General features: G+C 48.8%; 2 protein-coding genes across 2 annotated transcripts in view; one reads left to right on the top strand and one right to left on the bottom strand.

The window, feature by feature from the left end:
• LOC139833155 (uncharacterized) overlaps positions 1 to 16,712 on the top strand; it is a 31,557-nt gene extending 14,845 nt beyond the window's left edge. The window contains exon 3 of the mRNA XM_071823340.1: positions 16,575 to 16,712. Coding sequence (XP_071679441.1) covers positions 16,575 to 16,712 — 138 coding nt within the window. The remainder of the gene's footprint in view (positions 1 to 16,574) is intronic.
• A 2,115-nt stretch (positions 16,713 to 18,827) lies between these two features.
• On the bottom strand, positions 18,828 to 19,775 carry LOC127334470 (uncharacterized). Its single transcript, XM_051360924.1, has one exon. It carries the CDS (start codon positions 19,773 to 19,775, stop codon positions 18,828 to 18,830), a length of 948 nt encoding a protein of 315 aa, XP_051216884.1.
• Between the last annotated feature and the right edge of the window lie 310 nt (positions 19,776 to 20,085).

The raw sequence follows: 20,085 nt of genomic DNA, 5'->3' as shown, positions 1-20,085 counted from the left end.
TGCCTTTAAATCCGTGTATCTTCCTCCGCCTCCTGATTCCCCTGCCTTCAGAACGGGAACCGAGTTGACGAGGAGATCTTGGTCGTAGAACTCAAGAAGGGCGCCGTCTCTACAGGTTCTAGCTTTGTCCTCGATTTGTCTGCAAGCTCAAGGAATATGGAGAATCACGGATGAGACAAGCGAGCTCATCTACGATGGAGATGGGAGGCAGAGTAGGCCAACCCGTTGACTCACGGGAGTAGATCTACCGCCAGAAGGAAGATTTCCATCTATTCAAATGGGAGAGGACTTCGTCAAAGATTCAGATCGATTTGCGTACATATAAGCAGCAGCAACAACACGAAAGGTGAGGAGGACGACCTCGCCCAGGAGCGATGTGCAAGACGCCGTAGCAGCGGAAACGAATCGACACCGCCGCCGTCCGTAGCGACGCCGATGGCTCCAAATCCGGCGAAATCGAGATATCGATTCAGTTTGTTCGGGAGTAGTAGGGATTTGAGGAAGCAATTGGGATTTTTTTTCAGAGCAGCGTCGCGTGATGGAAGATTGGATAGGTTGAGGGAAAAAGCCGACTGACTTTTCTTCGTACGGACATCTCCGTCCATGTTATTCTTCCTACAACGTTCACTGCATCGAGCCATCCAGCGACATGACGAACAATTTCCGTGAAAATCTTGTTCGTATTTTAGCGATAGCTGATGCTGGAAGGAAGGCCACAACAGGGTTGGTCATATTGCCATTGCCCCGTGGCTGCCTCCGGAGGCGATGTGTGCTCAAGCCCTCCGGCGTCAAGGCCCCGCGTGTAGGCGGTGGCAGCGTAACAGAGCCGTCAGGTTGCCCAAGTTCCTGGTCTACCGACACTAGCATGGCTCATGGATTTGGATGTTTCTTTCGATTTGTTTCTTCGTGGATTGGTCATGGATTCTCATCCTTTCAAAACTGAAAAGAGAAGATATAAGGGATGGCTGCATGAAGAACTGAATTTTGCGTGTGCTTGTACTGTGAGTGTAAACTACAATTTCTGGATCCGGACAGATCTTTTTCAGTCATTTATACTTCTACTCTACTTTTGGATTAATTGTTTCCTTAGAGACCTTTGAATTTCGTCACAGAAGATGCATACAGACCGGAACTTCAGCTATCTCACTCCGTGCCATGGTCACGTTGTTGTGCTACCATGGCCATGTTCTTCTTCGCAAGATTTTACACTGGAGCGTGCCTTTGGATTAATCTGCATTAGCTTATGATACTGAATTGTCTCCTACCACACTGAATCTTACAATGAAGAAGACTGAAGAATTTTTGTTGTATGCCTCAGGATTTGTACTTAAAATCATAGATGACATTGCCTAGGTGCTGATTTCTTAGTATATGTAAGTGATGTTAGTAATTTCTGAAAAGCATTGGTGTTGCGATCTCCAATTCCAATGTAGTTTTCCGTTGCTGGTAATACAGCCTTTGTATAGCGTTAGTTCATGGTTATCCTAAAATTACATTGCCGTGTTTCTACAGTGTAAAACTTGAAATAATTATAATCAGACATATCAATTGATTCTTTCATATTGTCATATTCAGTAGTGTGTCAATTGCTTGTCTGAAGAAGTACGTGCCATTGCCAAAATTGCTTTCTCCCAGACATTTGCAGAATCCAGGAAATCGCCACAAATAGCCATTTGAATGTCTTGATATGGAACCAAATAAACACCTTAGAGGAGCTTGTGGATTTTCCCTACTGTTTATCCTCAAAAAAAAGTAGAACAACAATTTTCATAGGGCTTTAGCTTAAATGTCACATCATTAAAAAATATTCCCACCATTATTTCTAACTTTACTCCTCCAGAATTCAAGAAAGAAAAATTTAGTTCGTTACAATTTTTCATCCAAAATTTTATTTTATGTTTTCCTGGTGCAACGCACAGGCATTTTTCCTAATCTATACCTAATAATAAAGGAGCTAAGTTTTCTGCCAAAATTTTCGTCCAACGAAAAGTTGGACGGATTTGCCCTCCCACCAAAACGCATAATACTTCATCATGCCATTACTTACCGGTTCGTGTTATATTTTCCCCTTCCCAAAGGAACCCACCCTGTATTTGATGGATCGCGCAGGCCGTGCGTTCCGTCCTGCGCTGCGAGGTAGTTGCGTTGGTGGGCCTTCGTCTGTTCAAAGGCTGCAGTAAATTAGCCACCTGACATGAATATTTTGTGCTAGATAGTCCCACCTCGCTCCACCGAAACGAGTTCGGTCCGTTTATATAGCTTAAGTTTCCTCTAATCAACAAGCCTTCTCACAAAGATTCGATAAGTGGAGCGAAGGATGGCGAGGGATGGGAAGAAAATAAATACCCCAAAGGATGTCAGAGCTATTCCGAAATTTGCCCCCAAATTGTGTGGATTCAGACCTCTGTGTAAGGAGGCCAAGCAGAGGCGAGGTCGCCGCCTGCGATAGTAGATTGGGCGGCGGCGTGGCGAGCGCCGGCCAGCTCCGACGGAGCTGCACCGCGTTTGAGCTTCTATAAGGAGAAGAGGCCGGAGCATGCGAGAGAGAGAGAGAGGCGAGAAAATTGGGCGCTTGCGGCGGCGCGCTAGCGACAGGGATTGGGGTGGGGGTCGCGTGCGTTGCGGCGTGCCTGCTCCTAGGGCTGCTCTGAGTTACGTGGGCCAGCTACAGGGCGCTTGCTAAGGCTGGGCCGAACGGATTGAGCTTCAGTGACTTTGTCAGCCCACAAAGTCACTGACTTTGTGTCACTTACAAGTGGGGCCACGTGGTGTCCACATAATGAAGGGTTTCACTTGACCCCACTTGTAAGTGACACAAAGTCAGTGACTTTGTGGGCTGACAAAGTCACTGAAGCTCAATCCGGGCCGAACTGCCTCTCAGTATAACTTTTCGTTTTCCACTTAAAAATGAAAGTGAGCCTTTAATAAAAGAAATCTCGTATATTTTTTTAGATACTTCTTTCTGTGCTCCTAAATGGCTGTGAGAACGGAATCAACAAATTATGTGATGATTATTTGTAGCCCTATGCGCTTGATTTAAAATATGATAAGCTCTACAGTTTATGTTATTCATGTGAGATATTTTAGATTGTCAGATTGGTTGGGTGCGCAAGACTAAGACGATTATCCGAATTTATTTCTCCGCATCTGTGACAACATTGATTTTGAAATATCATGGGATCCATAGGAATCAGATGTGGCTGAAGAGTTCATCCACGCGTTTTACTCACCAACGATGGCAGTATAGAGTCCCGACCTCTTGGGCGAGATATAATTTTCACAATTAACATTTTAAAATTATGTTTTATGATTTTCACAATTAGCAGTACAAAAAGACATATCGATCAACGACTCCATGCCATTTGGATTTGACTTATGTATGGATTTAAATATATGAAACACACTTCACTTAATGTTGTGCCGTTAAGCGGTGAGAATAATGATAGCAGAATCTCATATGCTTTGGTCCATGGGAGATAGAAGACAAAGAAGCCTATATGATTATGTATGGCCCAAAAGAGAAAACAGGATTCCTTGACATGCAAGGAGAGGGTGAGGTATATGTATGTAAACTAAGGAGAGGGTCTGTTGTGTGCGGCCTGAGAAAACGACGGGCTTCGACAATTGGCTATTGACCGACATGGATGTGATCGTGTCCCACGAGGCCCTCTGGCAACGAGCGGGTGCGATGAGGCCCTCCGCCGTTGCCTACACAACTATGTCAAAGAATTGATGCAAGAAACAATCGGCACCCAGGCGGAAGGATGTCCAGCGATGGCAAACAGTAACGGAGGAGGGAGTGCCGCTTCACAGTGTGGCGTTTGTAGATCGCTATTGCTGATGAGTATTTTCTCTCTTAAAAGTCAACATTTATTGCTATTCCGCCGCAACGCGCGGGCATTGTACTAGTAGAAGATAAAAGCTCGATGGGGACTTGCGTTCTGGGCCCGTCAGGCTCCCAGGAGGGCCCAAAAGCAACCGCAAAAGGTACTTATGAATTATTGAATTTGTCATTTGTGCAAGTGGTTGTTTTCGTCACAAAAAGAGCTACACCGGTCACAAGTGGTTTCACTTTAAGTCTCTTATGGTGCTCTTTCCTGCCTGATCCTATTTTATCGCCTCGCCGCGATTGGCTTTGACAAAAGCTTTCTCTGTTCTCAGGATTAGCTTACTTTCCACCCCGATCTCGAAAAGTTCACCAAGCACTTAGCAACAAATCGCTATGATCGTGCGTGGCAAACGAGCAAGATTACATCTGACTTTTGCACACTTTGTTATCGCCTTGATCCAATACATATATATGCGCACGGGCACAACAATTATCTTCAACAAGTAAGGAGGAATCTTATAAGATAATTGTTGAAGATGCTCTAAGTATTTTCTGCTAGTTTTTTTCCGATCCCTTAAATCAGCTCCCGTCATTGGAACTCTGATTGGCTAGAACCAAAGCTTGCGCTCGTGGCATCTCCGGCGTGCTGATGGTCGACGCTGCGGTTCAATACATCAAGCTTTGGACAGTCGTGGCCCACACTATCACCGGTACTATGGTGGACCAATGGCGGTGCCTACTCGGCCTTCTTCCAGAGCGGTTTGCTCCCGCTCGATGGCACCCGCCAGCTTTGGAAGTCTTCCGCGCCGTTGCGGTACAAGTTCTTTGGTTGGCTCGCGCTCCATGCATGGAAGGTGCTGGACGGCTGATAGGATGCATCGTCATGGTATGGCCTCGCACTCGGACTGCCCACTATGTGACATCTACGACGAGACGCTGGATCATATCATGCTCCGATGCCCTTTCTCCAGAGCAATGTGGGACTATCACTGGTGGAAAAAAGGGCTTTGGTCGCGGTTGGCAACTGCCATTAGTCGCGGTGGCGCAACCGCGACCAAAGCTGCGCGACTAAAGGCCCCCCCCTTTAGTCGCGGTTCCTTACGAACCGCGACTAAAGGCCCGTCCACGTGGGCCGCAGCGGCGCCGGGCGGAGGACCTTTAGTCGCGGTTCTTCCGGCCAGCCGCGACTAAAGGCCTCCGAGGTTTAGGGTTTTAGCCCCCTCCCCTAAATCTGGTTTCTTTTTAATTTGTATTATTTTATTTCTTTTGGGTTTTAATTCTGAAGGAGTTTCACATATTTAGGCCAACCGCGACTAAAGGCCTCCGCAGGGTTTAGGGTTTTAGCCCCCCTCCCCCTAAATCTGGTTTCTTTTTAATTTGTATTATTTTATTTCTTTTGGGTTTTAATTTTGAAGGAGTTTCACATATTCTACGGTACTGTATACATACATGCATATGAATGTACAATTTCAAACAAATTTGAAATTAGAACCAAAAAGAATTCAAGAGGAATATACAATATATATTCAATATCGGATCACCATATACAATATATATTCAATATCGGATGACCATATACAATTTTGAACAAGTTAGTTACAAATTCTGGTGCATATAAAGTTCTACGTCATCGTAATAGTGTTCTCCTCTAGGATCGATGACTTCCCTCGCCAACCATCCAGCTAGTTCCTCTTGAAGTGGTCGGAAGCGAGCTTCTGGACTAAGCGTCTTCCGGAGGTTATTCCTCAGGATGTTGTTCTCACACGTCTGGTCCCGCTCATTGCGGTATCTCGGATCCTCTCACAAACATAGTATCCACATAGATTGGTCCCCGGTGGCTGAGTATCCCCAATCGTCCGCACCGCCATTTTAAAAGATAGCTCTTTTTGAATTCACCGACCTTGGTATCTACGAACCGTCTCCAAACCCTACGAGGCAAAGAAAATTAAATAAACAAGAGAGTTATTAATTAGTTACTTGATATTAGGAAATGATGAACGAAATAGGCCGATCGATATAGAGCGCAAATGAATGAAAATAATTACTTTTGCAACATTTTTCTCATGTCGCCCCAAAGCGCCGGATCCATATTCGTAGAGTCGTGGACGAGAACCGAGGAGGTCTGAACTTTAATTACCATAAGAATCCGGTGGAACCTGCGGACACGATACATGCACAGTCATGCATAACTCATCGATTAGCCACATACCATGCATGGAGTAAACAAAAGAGAATGTGCTCAAGACAGAAACACTCACCCAAAATGGTAAGGAAATAGAATATCACTTTTCTGTTGCTGTTTTCTAATAAACCGCCACAGGTCATCCTCCACGTCGGCGGGTGGTGTTCTAACACATGTGAATTAACGATGTGTGGGTCAATGAACCCAACATCATGGATGTTCCTTATTCGCATTTCCCGCTTCTTCATTCTCGCATAATAGCGTACACAACAAGATAGTTAGGACGGTGCGAGGCAATGAACGAGATGGGGTAGAAATTAATAAATCACTTACGTAACGTAGCAACCGATGATAGATTTGTCGAGGTCGCGCAGATTGAACAGCTGGAACAATTCACTCAGAGGAATTTGTACCCAGTAATGTTTGAAGTGATGCTCATATCTAACTTCCGCATAGATATAGTCTTTGGCGTTTTTATGTTTTATGTAACCCTTGTACCAATTTAGCAGACCTAGCATTTGTCGAGGTAGATCCCCTTCTGCGCAGCTCGACGAGAGGGCCATTCTTCACATATGTAAATACTACGTCCTTCATTGGCGCCTCATCAAGGCCTAGCAAAGGCACGAAGAGTGATACCTAACTCGGCCGCTTGTTCTCTCGGCACTCGTTACGGTCAATCCATGTGTTGCCGCAGCTGCTACGATATCGGGGGCATCCGGATCGGCGGCTTGCACTATGAGCGGGCGATCGATTGTTTACTTTGTTCCCCGAGCTGGGCAACTTCTTTCCCCCTTTCTAATTTTGACTCGGCCTCGTCCTTCACGGCTTTCTTCTCCGCCAACTCTTTCCTGTTCTTGAACGCGAGTGCTTGCCTACGAAGTTCACGTAAATAGTCGTCAGCAGATTCTTCGCGGCTTGGGACGGTGTGTTCAAAAATGACTTAGCCCACTGCTTTTCCTTGTCGAATATACGCTTGGGCTCGCCTCTATTTTCCTCTTGACGCTCGCCTTCCATTTCTCTAAATCAGCAGCCGCGCCCGCCTCGACTTCCTCGGCACTACTTTCCCAAGGCCTCGTGGGGAGAGGCTTCGATGATACCTCCGGTACCTTTGTTTTCTTAGGTACGTAAGGGTCGGGTTAATAACCCAGACTGCTTCGCTTCTTCGCCGGAGGTGGATTGGGGGCGGTACGGTGTCTGATCACCCGCCGGACGAGGACCGGGGGCGGCGGCGTGGGCTGACGTGAATGAGGTGTATTAGGTGAAGCACCACCGCCACCGTCACCGCCACCGCCACCGTCACCGCCACCGCCACCGCCACCGTCACCGCCACCGCCACCACCACCACCGTACGGGGGTGGACTTGTTGGCGCCTCGCCCTGGAAACTTGATAAATTTCTTCGCCATAGAATGAACCGGCGCTTGACATCTCCAAGTCTTTTCACCCCTTCAGGTGTAGCAATGTCAATGTCCGGGTTCTCAAACCCTTGGACTATCTCCTCCACCGTCACACGAGCATAGCCATCTTGAATGGGGTTGTTGTGGTGGAGTGCTCCAGTGGTAAAGCACTGCCGATGGCTACCTTCATGGACATGTTCCCGATAGGATAATACAGATGACATGCTTTCATCTCCTTTATATCGTCCACGGGGTAGCGAGGAGGCTCCGGTGCAGTAATTTCGACCACCAGAGGCTCCGGTGCCGTAATTTCTATCGTCGGTGCACCAGCCGGTGAGGCCTCCGTGGAAGCCACGCTGCTTCTTCTCTCTGGCTTCCGAGATCCATTGGATGATCTTCGACATCTTGCGCCCGAGCTGCATCTCTTTCGGCGACTAGTACACTCACGGTTTTCTTCATCACATCCATTTCCGTTACCAACTTCGCCACAACATCTGCATCCCGATCCATCTTTCTCTTACGGCTTCTGTAACCGTACGGGTCATCGTTCCGGGGGAACCCTATTTTCCACGGAATGGGCCCCATGCCTCGTATACGTCCTCCGTGTTCAGGATTCCCGAGGGCTTTTGTCAGGGCGTCGTTCTCTCTGTTGAACCTGATCCTCCCCTCTTGAGCCTCCCTCATTGCCTCAATAAGCTTTTGGGTGGGTGTAATTATTTTGCCCCGATAAACACACTCCCCTGTCTCCGGGTTCAGCGATCCCCCATGCCCGTACCACCAGCTTTTGGCCCTTGGGTCCCATCCCTCCGTACTCCGGACGGATTCCTCGCGCCCTCGGCTCGTTCTCCATCTTCTCCCACTTAGGCTGCCAAAAGCGATACCCTCCTGGCCCCATTTTATGATTGTACTCCTTCTTGGCCGCATTTTCCTTATTTTTTTTCGATAGTTCAAGGAACTGCTCCGATTTCTTTTGCTTCACAAATTCTGGCCAATCATGTTGCAGTTTCTCATATTGTCCTTTGAAATCCGAGTCTTGCCCTGGTTGACAAAGTCATGGGCTAGATTTTGCTTGTATTTCCGAATGCGTTGGCCATCCTAGAAAGAGCGAACTGTTTGACTAGCTTGCGCCTCTTCTTGTTTTCCGCAATCTTGTTACCCTCCTCATCGTATTTGCGGTATTCCGGAGGTAGAACGAAATGTTCCATAAGCTTGTTGAAGCAATCTTTTTTTTCTCTCTTATCGACAAAAGTGAAACCAACACGTGCCTTCTTTGGCTCATTCCACTCCTGGCGGGTGATCGAGACGTTGTCTCTAACAACGGCTCCGCATTGGCTGACAAACTTGGTGGCGTTCTTGCTGGGCTCCAGCGGCCTGCGGTTTCTTCGTCGACAACATCGATGGTGCATGTTTCTCCTGCTTTCATCGTCTTGGTTGCGCCACGCTTTGACGACGTACTCGATTTTTTGACGATCCGGCCGAGGGCTAAAATAAGAAAGAGAGTCGCGCGCGTTAGTACACACACATTTATTCAAATCGATTAGTTGTATCACCGTACGCTCAATATGTATATATATCTATCTACCTCGGCGCCGGAGGTGGTTGCTACTTCCAATTGAAGATCGTCGTTTATCGACGTTTCTTCGGCATCATCTGCTTGCTGACGGCGCCCTTCATCTTCACACTCAAGGTTCAGATAAGAAGAGATATCATCTTCTTCTTCTCCGGTCGGCACATATGGAATATCGCCTTTTATGATGCCGAACATATGGTCTTCAGCGTCCGGATCATAGTTGTCCGAGAATCGGGTCAGCTCTATCGTCCGCCATATGTCGATCCTGAAAACATGTAGTCAAAACAAATTAATTAAGTGAAGAAGGGGTGGTGGCGGTGGCAAAAGGGCGGTGGCAAAAGGAGGGGGCCGGCGAGCTGGAAGGGGTTGGGAGAGGGTGTCGCGGAAGAGCGCGAGACGGGGCGGTAGACGACGGCGTCACGGAGAGGGAGGCGTATGCGGAGGGGGCGACGAGGGGCTCGCTCCCCCCTCAGTATACGCGCGCGGTGGCGGTGGTGAAAGGGCGGTGGCGAAAGGGCGGTGGCGGTGCCGAGGACACATAACCCTCGCGCGGTGGTTAAGTTATGTGTCCTCGGCGCCCTAGTGCGTGTGTGTGGCACGCCGTCCTAATGCGTGTGTGTGGCGCGCGCCACCGGCCGGCCTTCGCCTCCGTCTCCCCTAGATCGCAGCTGACCGCGTGGACCGAGAGACCGGTGGCGGTGGCGAATTGAAAGCGGGGACGCAACCGCGTGACCGAGAGACCGGTGTGGCGGTGACCGAGAGAGCGGTGGCGGTGCCGAGAGAGCGGTGGCGGTGACCGAGAGTCTAAATTTTGTTAAGTAAAATTTTGATCATTAAGTCTAATTTTTCTTAAGTTAAAATTTTGATCATTAAGTCAAAATTTTGTTAAGTAAATTTTTTGTTAAGTATACAATATTATATACATTAATATACTATATATATTACATATTTGTTAAATTTTCTTAAGTCAAAATTTTGTTAAGTAAAATTTTTGTTAAGTATACAATATTATATACATTAATATACTATATATATTACATATTTGTTAAATTTTCTTAAGTCAAAATTTTGTTAAGTAAATTTTTTGTTAAGTATCCAAAATTATATACATTATACAATATATATTACATATTTGTTAAATTTTGTTAAGTCAAATTTTCAAATTTTAAGTCAAATTATCAAGTTTTAAGTTATTTTGCCATTTTTGTTAAACTAATTAACTAGTTAAAATTAAAAAGAACAAAAAAAAGTAAAAAAAGAAAAAATTCCGGCGGCCGACGCCCCTTTCATGTTAAGTTATTTTGCCGTTTTTGTTAAACAGTTAACTAAGTTAAATTTTTTGTTAAGTTTAAATTTTTGTTAAGTTTAAATTTTTGTTTATATCATATATTCATGTTAAGTTATTTTTTTGCTAAGTTATTTTTTTGCTAAGTTAAAAAAAACAAAAAAAAAGAGAGATCGAGGCAGGGGCGCCGTGTACTGGCGCGACCCCTGCCTCTCTCTCCCACGCGCGGCGCGGCCGCCGGCCGGTATCTGGCGCATGCCGGCGAGGAAACAACGGCGGCGCGGCGCGGCGAGGAGTAGGGGGCGGGGCGGCACACGTACTCCGCGGCGGCCGGGCTTTGTTGGCGGCGACGGCGTCGATCGGGCGTGTCTGCGCGCGGCGGCGGTCGGGGAGAGGAGGAGGCCGGCGCGGCGGTCGGCGCGGCGCAGCCCGCGGGCGCGGTCAGCGAGAGGAGGAGGGGCTGCGCGGCGGCGGCGTCGAGGCGCGGCAGCGGCCGGGCGTCGAGGCAGCTCGGCGGTGAAGTCGAAGAAGATGAAGTGGAAACCGCCGAGGCGGCGCGCGCCTATTTATAGAAATCGACCTTTGGTCGCGGTTAGGGTCACCAACCGCGACTAAAGGGGTACCTTTAGTCGCGGTTGGTGACCCCAACCGCGACCAAAGGGTATTTTCGGCGGGTTTTTCGTTTCCCGCGGAAAATACCCTTTAGTCGCGGTTGGTGACCCCAACCGCGACCAAAGGCTATTTTTCAAATTAGTTTTCATTTAAAATCTGAAAAATACATATAATATATCAATAAATTCAGAAAATAAAACTAATTCATTTAAAAATCCTAAAAATACAAATAATATATCAAAAAATTCAGAAAAATAAAACTAATTCATTTAAAAATCTTAAAAATACAAATAATATATTAAAAAATTCAGTAAAATATAACTAATTCATTTAAAAATCTTAAAAATACAAGTAATATATCAATAAATTCAGAAAAAAAAACTAATTCATTTAAAAATCTTAAAAATACAAGTAATATATCAAAAAATTCAGTAAAATATAACTAATTCATTTAAAAATCTTAAAAATACAAGTAATATATCAATAAATTCAGAAAAAAAAACTAATTCATTTAAAAATCTTAAAAATACAAGTAATATATCAAAAAATTCAGAAAAAAAAAACTAATTCATTTAAAAATCTTAAAAATACAAGTAATATATCAATAAATTCAGGAAAAAAAACTAATTCATTTAAAAATCCCTCTTCCCGCCTCTGTCTTTCCGCCGACCCCCTCTTCCCGCGTCGTCTTCCCGCCATTTCTTCCTTGTCTTCCCGCCTCTTTCTTCCCGCCACTTTCTTCCCGCCACTTTCTTCCCGCCTCTTTCTTCGCGCCACTTTCTTCCCGCCACTTTCTTCCCGCCACTTTCTTCCCGCCTCTTTCTTCCCGCCACTTTCTTCCCGCCTCTTTCTTCCCGCCTCCTGTCTTCCCGCTCCCATTTTTCCCGCCATTTGTCACTACATATAGGTAGCCCGGCTTGGCCAGCATTATCACATCTCTACAATCTCTCATCACTCTCTCATGGCTTCCACCGCACCCACTCTAACCTACCAGCAGGTGGAGGAGCTTTGCGCCTCGAACTACCCTTGCCCTCCGGGCTACCGCGTCCCTGCCGGCTGGAGCCTAAGCGCCGGCGGCGTGCCGGTCCCTCCCGTCCCTCAGGGTACTGCGCGCCGGGCGGCCATCACGAACCACTACTACCTCGACCTCACGCCGGAGCAGCGGATGAATCCCCGCTGGCATCCCGATAACCAGGATACTTGGGACGCCTTCTTCATCAATCGGCGTGAGAGGGCGCTCGCCAGGTATGAGGAGGACGGTCTGCCTCCTGGAAACTTCCACGAGGCCGGCCGTCGGCTATGGTGGTACGGCCGGACTCTGCAGAGCGTCATGGACTACATCACGGCCGGCGATATCCCCCGCCTGCGCTACCCTCAGTTCGAGCCACGAGCGCCGCCCGACGACAACCGACGACAAAGAAGAATGACGACGACGCCGCAACTTAGAAGGCGACGACTACCAGCACAACGGCGGTGGCTATGAAGACTACGAGTATGCATATTATACGCCTAGGCAGGAGTATGACTAAATCACTCCAAATTTCATGTATGCGTGAGTATGACTTAGTCACTCCAAATTTCCTGTATGCGGGAGTATGACTTAGTCACTCCAAATTTCATGTATGCGGGGAGTATGACTTAGTCACTCCAAATTTCATGTATCATCAGTGCTATCTCGAGTCAATTGAATCATTCGAAAATGGACACCAAACACATCACGGGTAATATAATTCACATGATTCATTCAACAAAGTTTGGTACAATAAATTATTACACATCATTTCTTCCCTTGTGTCCCTGCTTGCTTACGATTGTGCCGTATCCATGGAGCATCCTCATCATTTAACTTAATGCTTGGGTCGGTGTTCACTTTGAAGGGCGGAATTTCAGCAAACATATTATAATCTTCGACATGTCCTGTCTTGTCCTCCACTCCCACGATGTTTCTTTTCCCCGAAAGAACAATGTGGCGCTTTGGATCATCGCATGATGTACCGATCGTTTTCTTATCTTTCCGTTTCCTCGATTTGCTACTCATGTCCTTCACATAGAAAACCTGAGCGACATCTTTCGCTAGGACGAATGGTTCGTCAAGATAACCAAGATTGTTGAAATCCACCATTGTCATTCCGTATTGCTGGTCCACCTTTACCCCACCTCCGGGTAGCTTGAACCATTTGCACCGGAACAAAGGGACCCTAAAGGAGGGTCCATAGTCAAGTTCCCATATCTCCTCTATGTAACCATAATATGTGACCTTTTGCCCATTCTCGGTTGCTGCATCAAAGCGGACACCACTGTTTTGGTTGGTGCTCTTTTTATCTTGGGCGATCGTGTAAAATGTATTCCCATTTATCTCGTACCCTTGGAAAGTCGTTATAGTCGAAGATGGTGTCTTGGCCAACATGTACAGCTGATCTACAACCTTATTGTCACTCATTAAATGTTTTCTCAACCAACCGCCGAAAGTCTCCATGTGGGCCTTCCTAATCCAGGATTCGGGCTTCCCTGTGGTTGTCCGAGCGTAAAATATTCTTGTGTTTCTCAAAGTACGGAGCAACCAAGCTGGAATTGGTCGAACCGTGTGGTGTGCTTGATCGAGAGAATGGCCGTCCATACATATCATTGATTTCCTTCCGATCGTGCCTTTTCCACTTAGTCTCCCCTCGTGCCGCGATTGAGGAAGACCAATCGGCTTAAGGTCAGGAACAAAGTCAACACAAAACTCAATTACCTCCTCATTTCCATAGCCCTTGGCGATGCTTCCTTCTGGCCTAGCACGGTTACGAACATATTTCTTTAATACTCCCATGAACCTCTCGAAGGGGAACATATTGTGTAGAAATACAGACCGAGAATGGAAATCTCATCGACTAGGTGAACCAGGAGGTGCGTCATAATATTGAAGAAGGATGGCGGGAACACCAACTCGAAACCGACAAGACATTGGATCACATCGTTCAGAATCGTGGTAGAACTTCCGGATTGATTACCTTCGAGAGATTGCATTGAGGAATGCACATAGCTTCACAATGGGCGATCGAACATTTTCCTATAGAGCCCCTCAAAGCAATCGGAAGCAATTGCGTCATAATCACGGGGCAGGCGTGAGACTTCAGGGTTTGGAACTTGTTCGCCGCCCGGTTTATTAGTCCCTTTATATTGGACGAGAATCCCGACGGGACCTTCATACCGCTCGGGCATTCAAAAAAGATGACCTTCTCTTCTTTGGTCGGAGCGTAGGCGGCACGACCTTGAAACCGTTCCGATGCCGGTCATCGTGGTCTTTCAAACTTTGCTGGTCCTGCCGTGCTTCCTTTGTATCATTTGACTTCCCATACACGCCCAAGAAGCTTAGGATGTTCACGCAAATATTCTTCGTAACGTGCATCACGTCGATTGCAGAGCGGACTTCTAGGACTTTCCAATATTCTAGCTCCCGCAATATAGATTTCTTCTTCCACATGGCTACGTGCCCGTCACCTCCTTCGGAACTGATTGTCCGCCAGACCCTTTCCAAAGATGACTTTCAAACCCTTGACCATATCAAATACCTCAAACACCGGTGTGTTCGCAGTGCTTCGGCCGGTGATCTGCCTTGCCGTTGTAATGCTTGCCTTTCTTTCTTCTTGGATGACCTTTCGGAAGAAATCGACGATGCCCAAGGTACACGTTCTTCTTACAATTTGGCAAATGTACACTTTCGGTCTCATGTAAGCGGTGCGTGCATGCATTGTATCCCTTATTTGACAGTCCCGAATGGTTACTAAGAGCAGGCCAATCGTTGATGGTTACGAAAAGCAACGCTCGTAGGTCAAATTCCTCTTCTTTGTGCTCATCCCACACACGGACACCAGGTCTGCCCCACAGCTGTTAAAGTTCATCAACTAATGGCCTTAGGGACACATCGATGTCGTTGCCGGGTTGCTTCGGACCTTGGATGTGCACGGGCAGCATAAGGCACTTCCGCTTCATGCACAACCAAGGAGGAAGGTTGTCGATGCATAGAGTCACGGGCCAGTACTATGGCTGGAGCTCGCTCGCCAAAAGGATTCATGCCATCCGTACTTAGACCAAATCTTATGTTCCTTGCGTCAATTGCAAAATCTTTGAACTCTCTGTCGATCTTTCTCCATTGCGTTCCATCTGCGGGTGTCTCAACTCCCCGTCCGACTTACGGTCCTCTTTGTGCCATCGCAACAACTTGGCATGCTCTTTGTTCCTGAACAGACGTTTCAACCGTGGTATTATAGGAGCATACCACATCACCTTGGCGGGAACCCTCTTCTGGGTTTACGGCCCTCAACATCGTCACCAGGGTCATCGCCTCGATCTTATAACGCAATGCGGTGCATACCGGGCATTCATTCAAATTCTCGTATTCACCGCGGTAGAGGATGCGATCGTTGATGCATGCATGTATCTTCGTAACCTCTAAACCTAGAGGGCAGACAACCTTCTTTGCTTCGTACGTAGTGGCGGGCAACTCGTTATTCTTTGGAAACATATTCTTCAACATTTTCAGCAAGTTTTCAAATGCCGAGTCGGCTACACCGCCTGTGCCTTCCATCTCAGCAAATCCGTGTGCAGCCCAGCTTTTTCAGGACCATCATCGCATCCGGGGTACGGCGCCTTCCCGTGATCCTCTAACATGCGATCCAAATTCTCCCTCTCTTTTTCGGTTTCGCAGTCGTCTCCGTGCATCGGCAATGGTCCGACCAAGATCATCAACGGGATCATCACGTGCCTCTTCTTCACCTTCCCCTTCACCTTCCCCTTCACCTTCAGATCCTCCATGAAAGTATCACCGAAATGAGCAAGATAGCTTTCATCGATGAAATCATCCCCTTCTTCATCTTCTTCCATTATAACCCCTCTTTCTCCATGCTTGGTCCAACAATTATAGCTTGGCATGAAACCGTGCCGAAGCAGGTGCATGTGAACATCTCTTGAGGAAGAGTAACCCTTCGATTCTTACATTTAACACATGGACAGATAACAAAACCCTCCCCGCTTGTTCGCATTAGCCACTACGAGGAAATCTTTCAAACCCGCACTGAACTCGCCGGAGAGTCGGTTACCGTACATCCATTGTCGATTCATCTGCATTATTATAATATAAAATATATAATTAACCATCATGCATTTGTTAAACTAACTAGCTACAAACAATATAAATTAAACAATGAACTACACACACATGCACATTTTATCAACGACACATCAAAGGTTCAAGTTGCTAACCGCGATCGAGGAGGAAAAAATAAATGAGAAAGCTCAAGTGTGGCTCCAACACTTCATATCATGTTTGTTTCATGCTCTTGGGGCATTTCATCAAACACCTTATGTGCATAAGAGGAACCAAAAGCAAACCTAACACCCACTTGTGAGCTTGTGAAGAGAATGGCACCAAATGGCTAAGTGTTGGCTGCTGGATGGGTATATATAGGGGAGGGCTTTAGTCCCGGTTGGCTCGGCCAACCGCGACTAAAGGCCTTCGGGCACCTTTAGTCGCGGTTGGCCTGGCCAACCGCCACTAAAGACCCCCACGTGCACCGGCCGGCCACCGAGCGCCACAGGCCAGCCTTTGGTCGCGGTTCTCCTCCCGAACCGCGACTAAAGGTGCCATTTGTCGCGGATCCTGCAGCATCGCGACTTATGGGGCTCACCCGAAGCCTGTTTTTCCACCAGTGTATCCTAGAGCCGGGGATGGGTGACCGTCGCTTCAACGGAGGGGAGCACGCTGGGCACGGGGTTGCCCGAGTCGGTGGACAGGATACCGGCGTCGTCGCACAGTGTTTTCAGCTTTTGGGCGCTCCTCACCATGCACTCCATCTAGTTCGAGTGGAACGTTAGGGTTTTTGATGGCGACGTCCTTCCCACGTACTCGCTCCTTGAGTTTATCAACTGCCAATGGCTTTCTTGGGTCGCTTGTAGAAGTGGGACGGTGAGGGAAGTAGACTAGCTTGTCCTCCCCTTTCAGCTTGGTTTCAACCCGTTTGGTGTTTGAGATCGGCGTGGTGTGGTTCTCTTATGCAACATAAACTCTTTCAAGCTTAATATAACGATGCGCAAATCTCCTACGGGTTCTCGAAAAAAAAGCTTCACTTCCACCCCTCGAAAAGCTCACGAAGCACTCGAAAACAAGTGACCGAGATTGTGCGTGGCAAATGAGCAAGATTCTATCCAACTTTTGCAGACGCTGTTATCTTCCCCTCGTGCGTTCCTCATGAGCATCTTAATCAAAACTTTCACTTCCCTGAGCCCATACCTATATCCGCACGAGCTAGCGTTCGGGCACGCAGAAGAATAAAACTAATTAAGCCTCTTCTCTAATCCATCATGTGATCGATGATAACTGATAAGCCGCATCCACGCACGCATGTGGCGTCGGGTCGCGTCCACATGGCCAAAACGCCAAACAATGGTCTACCATCCAACCACCAAAAATTATGCCACGCATTAGGTCGCCGAATCGGATTAGTTTCAGCATTATTAACGGCGCGCGGGCTCCATTCGGGTTCAGATATTTCATAACCCGCGCGCTAGGGGTCCATGCAGCATGCATCATGCATGGATCGATCCCCTCCAATCCAGATTATTAGGTCGCTGCCTCCCTCCCAATTATTTGCAGACTACATTCATTTCGGCCATGTGTTGTGGGAATGCATGCATGCGATGCAATGCAATGCAATGCGAGCGAAACAAACAAAGCACGCCGACGCGATCGATCGACCTGCTAATTTAATAGTGACTGTACTGGATTAGTAGGAACATAGGGTTTAGGGTTGGCCGGTGCCAAAAGTGAACAGCCACTTTTCTTGTCAAGTACGTTGGAGTTCAGACGATGGAACGAGCGATCGATCGAGCCTGGTGACGGGCAGCTTTCGCCTTTTAGCTTGGCCTACTGCAATCTTCTCGACGTATACACTCGACTCGAAGTGGGAATTTTGTCAATATACGGATGATTCTGTCGATCTACATGCATTTTATTATGTAGATACATATGTGTATCTGGAATAAAGACGAGTCACTTATTTCCAAAGGGAAGTTGCAATAGGTATGATTATGATATGCCATTACCGGTGCCATTGTAAATTCTCGAGTTCAAACGGCAATTCTGGCTGGTGCCATTGACACGGTGTGCCGAAACGCGAACCTGGCTAGTTAATCAGAATGCGAAGCTACTCCAGTTGGTTAGTTAGGCCTTTAATGGTGGCGTGCGGATGAACGTCAGCCTCAGCTTAGCTGCGGAGAGAAGCTAGCGATCAATCGTCCCCGACCTGGCCAGGAAAGCTAGCTAGGGTTTGGTCACTGATCGGCCGCTCCAGCTTGGCACATTAATAACTCTGTAGAAGAAGATAGTAGTACCACGAGAGCCCATGCCAGACCACCCATCGAAAGCGCCCACGCAACAGAAAGATGCATGTCTCTGCCAATGAATGCATGCAGCTCTGACGGCAATGTGCCAATGTTCCATGCATCCATGCATTATCCATGTTAGCAAGATGATCTATTGAATCGGTTGATTGCAGCCTTGGGATACTCTGTGTAGTCTGTAGTCATGCACAGCAATGCAAAGAGTTGCTTCAGAGATGTATCAGTAGTACAGAGAAGCATCGAATCGAATGCAGAGAGTATTATTGGCGGGAAGAGATTAGTAGGCAGGCAAAAGAATCACAATATTTTCCATTGGTTAATTTGAACTACTATTTTTCATTGCAAGCTCATCAGAGAGTATCTACAATCATGTACACACAAGACTACAGGAGTCAACAAACGAATCAAAATGGAATCGCTAGCACTAATCAATCTCACAGGCTTCACACATGCAGCCTTGCTCTCGATGGAGAAAAAAACAATGATCAGTCTGAGGGTCCCTGCTCAACTGCCGGAGATCGAAGAAGACGATGACGCGCCGGAAAGAAAGAAAGAAATCAGAGGCGGCGTGGCGTCAGAATGTGGGCGTGAGCAGGTTGAGCAGCGACACCCTGGCGTTGACGAGCGCGCGGTAGACCTGCTCGACGCTGGCCTCGGCGGCGCCGACGCACTCGTCCAGCGCGCGCACGCGGCCCATGGCCGCCTTCCGCTCCTCCTCCTCCTCGTTGCAGCAGTCCTCGAACGAGAACGACACGGACCGGCGCCGCCAGAGGAGGTCCGTGACCAGCCACATCGGGCTGGTGGGGGCGCGGGCGGGGGACGGGGAGTAGGGCGTCGGGGTGCGCGGGGACGGCGCGGCGCTGGCGGCGGACTCGGCGGACGCGGACGAGAGGCCGGAGAAGATGGCGGCGGAGGCGGCGGCCACTGCGGCCGTGGCCGCCGCGAAGGCGTCGGCGAGCGTGACCTCGTCCAGGTCGTCCCCGGGGGACGCGCGGTGGGCGAGGTCCCGCGCGGAGGACGCCAGGCGGGACACCTCCCGCGCCGCGCGGCGCTGCGCGCGCAGCGCGGCGGCGAGGCGGACGCCGTCGCGGCGACGCAGCGCCGAGTGCGTCTCGTTGAGGAGCTGGCGGAGCGCGACGAGGGACTCGCGGAAGCAGCCGTGGAGGTCGGCGAGGAGGAGCAGGTCGTCGAGGAGCTGCTCCGTCCAGGGCCGGCGCAGCGCGTCCCGGGCCTGCGGGTGGTGGAGGAGGCCCGCCAGCCCGGCCAGGACGCGCCCGGCGCGGCCGGACCCGTCGGCGACCCAGGCGGGCCCCGTCTGCGCGGGCTCGTCCGCCCACCGCAGCAGCGCGCGCGCCGTGTCGTGCAGCTCCGCCACCAGCGGGTGGAGGCGCACCGGGAGGCTGATGGAGCGGACGCGCGCGTAGGAGAGCTTCTTGGGGCGCGCGCAGTCCAGGAGGAACGACGGCGCCTTGGGCTTGGGCGACGTGAGCGCGTGCAGCGTCCGGCGGAATCCTACTGCCATTATCGCTCCTCGCCGCCTCTGCTCGCTGCTACACGGAGTCGGCGTCGTCGGCGTCGTCGTCGTCCCCTGTTGGGCTGATCGCCTTGATGCTGCGGTGGTGGCGACTTGGTGTGGGTGTGCTGCTGGCGATGGGGGAGGTGGTGGTGTTTTATACTAGCTCGTCGGCACGGGGAGTGATGTGACGTGGAGTGAGTGTGGACTGGAGCCCGCACGGGTGGTGTGGTGTGCGCTGGCCAATGAAGTGATGCCGATGTGGAACAGCTTGACTGCGCGCGCGAGGAAGAGAGTTCGTTGGCTTGATGCCGAAGAA

Source organism: Lolium perenne, chromosome 1 (assembly GCF_019359855.2).
Source record: "Lolium perenne isolate Kyuss_39 chromosome 1, Kyuss_2.0, whole genome shotgun sequence".
Taxonomy (NCBI): Eukaryota; Viridiplantae; Streptophyta; class Magnoliopsida; order Poales; family Poaceae; genus Lolium; species Lolium perenne.
Note: the sequence above shows the minus strand (reverse complement) of the source record. Positions and strands in the feature narration are given on the sequence as shown.